Below are 4,915 nucleotides of genomic sequence, written 5' to 3' on the forward strand. Positions count from 1 at the left end.
CCATCCGGTGCCAGAGAGAGCAGCAGGTGAACTTGGACAGGATAATTCTTCAGCTGCAACAGAGGCTCGACAACAATGAAGAGATTCAGAAGGCGGGCGGAAGGGAAGAACACACTCGCGTGATCCAGATCACTCAGGTGTTGCAACAGCAGGCCTGGAAAGGAAGGGCCTACTCGCTCGAAGCTGACACGTTGTTCCTGAAAAGGGACAACGACCAAGAAAAGAGGGAAAATCGGCAGCTGGAAGACAAGATCCTCAAGACCACAGATGAAAATCAGCAGCTGATGGAAAAGACAAAGGAAATTGGGGAGAGAAACGATGCCCTATGTGAGAGGATAAGGGAACTAACAGTGCGGTTGGCAGAGGCAAACAGCCAGGTTGAGAGGCAAGAGGAACTCGTACGACAGAAGGAGAAAGATCCGCAGTTAAAAAACAGACGCCTGGAGAAAGACAACTGGAAACTGAAAGAGCAGCTGTTCGTCTTCAAGGAATGGCGCGATCTTCAAGGAATGGCGCTGGCCTGACAAAGACGGATGAGATGTGAAAAATTTGAGGACAATGTTTGTTGTATGGAAAGTTTATTTGTAATAAGTTTGCTTTGTTGATCCTTGAAAGAAGTTGAAGTTGCAGGGAAATAAATATGCTAAAATGTTTTCTTCAGAGTTTTATTGATTCCTGAAAGGGAAAAGAAGATGAGATGAGAAAGCGAAGAAAGTGAGGAAAATGACAGGATTGGTGGAGTGCCAGGAGAAGAAGCATAGGATTCAGAGAAGCCCCAGGAGAACTGAAAGGATTCAGAGAAGCCCCAGGAGAACTGAAAGGATTCAGAGAAGCCCCAGGAGAACTGAAAGGATTCAGAGAAGCCCCAGGAGAACTGAAAGGATTCAGAGAAGCCCCAGGAGAACTGAAAGGATTCAGAGAAGCCCCAGGAAAACTGAAAGGATTCAGAGAAGCCCCAGGAGAACTGGAAGGATTCAGAGAAGCCCCAGGAGAATTAGAAGGAGTCAGTGGCATATTCTGGTTCTAAGACTAAGCAAAAGTGTTGTCTATGACGGGACAGGTGGGCGAGGCCTGCCACGCGTCCTGGGATGGGCAGGTGGGGCCCGCCATGTGCCCCAGGACGGGCGGGCGGGGCCCGACATGTGTCCCGGGATGGGCAGGCGGGGTTCGCCACGCGTCTCGGGACGGGCGGGTGGGGCGCGCCGCGGGTCCCGAGAAGGGTGGGCGGGGCCAGCCGCGCATCCCAGGATGAGCGGGCAGGTCTGCCACGCATCCCGGGAAGAGCGGGCGAGGCCCGCCATGTGTCCCGGGATGGGTGGGCGGTGCCCGCCACGTGTCTTGGGATGGCCGGCGGCGCCCCCCATGTTTCCTGAAAGACAGCATCGATGTTAATTGTGTCGGTATTTTCTCTCACCCCCTTAGTAGGTTATTTAAGGTGACAGTTGATGATAAAATTTCCAAAGACAAAACTCCCTCAGTGAATGCTTCTGTTAAGGTGTGGTCCTGTTCAAGCCATTGGACAAGTGAAACAGGACCTTTATCTCAAGGTGTATGTTGGTGTCATTGGGATTAGACAAGCAGTGGTAGTATCTGACTAAAAAACAGGTGCGTTTGGTAACTTGTAGGGATGCAATCAGTACCTGGGGATCCATCGTTTTCTGAAATTTAGGACAATCAATTAACGTGGATGGCGTGCCATCTTGGTGACCGCGAGTTCGATTCTCGACCATTCCATTAAGGAGTGAGAGATGTGTATTTCTGTTGATAGAAGTTCATTATCGACGTGGTTCGAAGTCACGTAAAGCCGTTGGTTCCGTTGCTGCATAACCAGAAGTTCCATGCAACGTAAAAACACCATAAAAACAAACAAACAATTAACATGGAAACCATGCACATTTACACCAGTCCTTGCATAGCCAATCTTATTATAGATGTTATGATATTTTTTCCTCTCTCGTTAGATAAATTTGTCAGTCTTCATAGTTTGATTTCATCACCTTGCTATTGAGATCAGTGCGTCTACATTAATATTCACGTCACTACTTGATAATGACGGAGGGGATTCCAATGTTTACGGTGCTAGCTTCTGGTGGAGGGTGCGCAGCTGGAGGGTGAACTGGCAGCGTAATAAGAGACCCTGCTGATAATTTCGTGTCTCGTCTGTATGTTTGGCTGAAGGATTATTCAGAGTAAAGTAATCGTATGTTGGTATGAGAACCTCTCAGACATGTTCGGTTAAACACTGGCTGCATCACCATTTACTTTGTAAAATACTTTTTCTATTTTTCTTATAACTCATTCCTCTTTGGCTCATAAGGAGAAGTGACCAATGTTCATGCTTCACTGATGATGAGACATACTCGGAAGTCATAGGCTCATCGAAACAGTGTGGGTAGGCCATGCCAAGTGGTAAAAGGGGGATAGTCAGAGGGCGGCAGTGGTTAATTTCAAAGTATGTGTGACGTTCCATAAAGTATAACAGTAGCGTTTTTACCCTTCTTGGAGGGTTATGGTAACAATGGAGATGACAATTTGAGCAGATTAGAAAGAGGACTCGATTGCACAGCATCCACAGCGAGACTGTTCCACAGTCCAACAGTGTCAGGAATGAAGGTCCGCTGTCACTGAGAAGTTCGACAGCGAGGCACATTTGCTGCATATTGGTGCTCCTGTTCAGCAAATCTGGTTTTGCTTTGTGGCAGGAAAAGAGGATCAGAGATCAATTGTGAATGTGAAAGATCTCTGCTAAGAAAATGACCATGAAAACAAAAGACATAAAACGTGAAGATTTCAAGTGAGCTAGAAACAGACCTACCTAGCAAAATATTGTTTGAATTCTGAAATAGACTTGAACTGGAGGGGTATGTCATCACCGCCGGGGGTTGGGGGGCGATTCCTAAGTGACGGTAATGGACGAACCAGCACTGTTAAACCTGCTAGACTGCAAGGGTGTGCAACCTTTTTTCCCAAAGGACCACTAGTCACGACTCTGTCGGTATCGAGGGCCACATAACCTTACTATTTCATGTTATTTACTACGATCGAAGACATATTATGTGAGATTATACTAATAAAGATAGATAAGTAGTGTTACTGATTTTATTTAAATTGGGATCACAAAAATAAGAATTGTCTGAAACAAAATTATTTTCCTTACTATAAATGAGCAAATGAAAGGCTACCGTACCTTATTATTATAATGTACAAACATAAATAATTACTTATTATTGGTTAACTGGGATCATTAACATAAAAATTATCAAACACAGACATTTTCCTAACCATTATTGAGCAAATGAAAAGCTACCCTAGTGAGATGGTTGATGTTGCATTTGGGACACCAACTCATCAATATCAGGCTGTATGGATGATGTGGCTACACGCAGGGCACATTCCAAATGTTCATCAGTAAGTACAGACCTATATTTGTCTTTAACTAGATTCATTTTTGAAAAGAGCTGCTCACAAACATATGTGCTATCAAAAACTGCCATAATTTTCCTTGCATGAGCAGAGAGTTTTGGATACACTGTTACTGATACATGCTTCTTATAAAACTGGTATACTGAACTATCATCAAACTTCTTTCTTAGTTCATCATTGCACTGTAGTTCAATTATTTCCATCTGTATGTCCTCAGGGATTTCTGTCACATCCACAGACAAAGGAGAAGCAAAGACTTCAATGGCTTGTGAATTTTTCTTGAGGTCACCAAATCTTTCTGAAAATTCCTCTCGTAAGACTGCCAACTTGTCACCATACTTCTGATACTGAGGGTTGGTAGTGTCATGGTTTTTCAGCGTAGGAAAGTGGACTGGGTTTTGGTTTCTGATTTGTGACTCCCACAGACGCAATTTTATCTGGAAGCCTTTGATCAGTGAGAACTTCTCATTTATTAGTTGATCTTTTCCTTGAAGTTTAACATTCAGTGCACTAAGATGATCAGTTATACCGACTAAAAATGCTAAATCACATCTCCATTCCTTATCTCACAATTCAGGGATAGCATTACCTTTCATAACTAAGAACAGCTCAATTTCTTCCAAAAGGTCATATGCTCTCTTCAACATTCCTGCTTTGCTTAGCCGTCTTACCTCACAAAAATACTTCACATCACTGTGCTCTTGTTTTGAGATGCATCATATTCCTTGTTTTGAGAGATGCATCATATTCCTTAAGTTTCTTTGTAAACACTGACTGTTGTCCTTTCAGAGATTTCTGCAAGAAGGATATTTTTTTCTTTGCGTGCTTCACCTGTCATATTTTCACATTCTTTGTGCTTTGTGATGTAGTATCTTTTAATGTTATATTCTTTTAAAACAGAAATGGATTCATGTCACACAAGGCACAATGCTTTCCCCCTTGATTGTATGCATAAATATCGCTCAGCCCATTTCTCTTGAAAACTCCTGTTTTCCTCTGAAATCTTGCGTTTTTTACTCGTAGATGCCATTATTAGTACAATAACATCTCTCCTGCTGAGCAAAATATATAGAATACCGGTAATCACAAATCAACCACAACAAATGAAGCACACTGATTTCACCACTTGAGTCTGAGATAAACTGAGAACTATATTAATTCCTGTACGGCTGTACTGCAAAGCACAGCAGAGAGTGTAAAAACTGTAAACATCCAACCTTAAAAATAATGATCAGTTCGGTGTTTGCAATGGTCTTTAAAGGGGTTACTGATAACGATGACCCTTCGTACCATCGGTTATTGAGGAAGGGTTGTTGATGAAAACGAGAGAGAGAGAGAGAGAGAAGTTGTTAGAATATTCAGTTCGAGGCTCTCTCTCTCTCTCTCTCTCTCTCTCTCTCTCTGAGGGCCGCACTATAGCTTATTTATTTTTAGGAGAAAAGGCCGCATGAAAGCCTTTGAGGGCCGCAGGTTGCACACCCCTGAGATAGAG

General features: G+C 43.3%; 1 protein-coding gene across 1 annotated transcript; it reads right to left on the minus strand.

Annotated features, from left to right (window-relative positions):
- Window positions 1-3,308: 3,308 nt before the first annotated feature.
- Window positions 3,309-4,070, minus strand: LOC135217607 (general transcription factor II-I repeat domain-containing protein 2B-like). The gene is made up of 2 exons (XM_064253572.1): window positions 4,013-4,070; window positions 3,309-3,910 (listed from the first exon to the last, which is right to left on the minus strand). The coding sequence occupies exons 1-2, from the start codon at window positions 4,068-4,070 to the stop codon at window positions 3,309-3,311; spliced, it is 660 nt and encodes a 219-aa protein (XP_064109642.1).
- Between the last annotated feature and the right edge of the window lie 845 nt (window positions 4,071-4,915).

The sequence above is a fragment of the Macrobrachium nipponense genome, chromosome 7 (assembly GCF_015104395.2).
Source record: "Macrobrachium nipponense isolate FS-2020 chromosome 7, ASM1510439v2, whole genome shotgun sequence".
Lineage (NCBI taxonomy): Eukaryota > Metazoa > Arthropoda > Malacostraca > Decapoda > Palaemonidae > Macrobrachium > Macrobrachium nipponense.

Coding starts and splice junctions, on each gene's coding strand:
- LOC135217607 (XM_064253572.1), bottom strand. CDS start 4,070: ATGTTGAAGAGAGCATATGACCTTTTGGAAGAAATTGAGCTGTTCTTA. Junction 3,911..4,012: donor GCTGTTCTTAGTTATGAAAG/GTAATGCTATCC, acceptor TTAAACTTCAAG/GAAAAGATCAACTAATAAAT.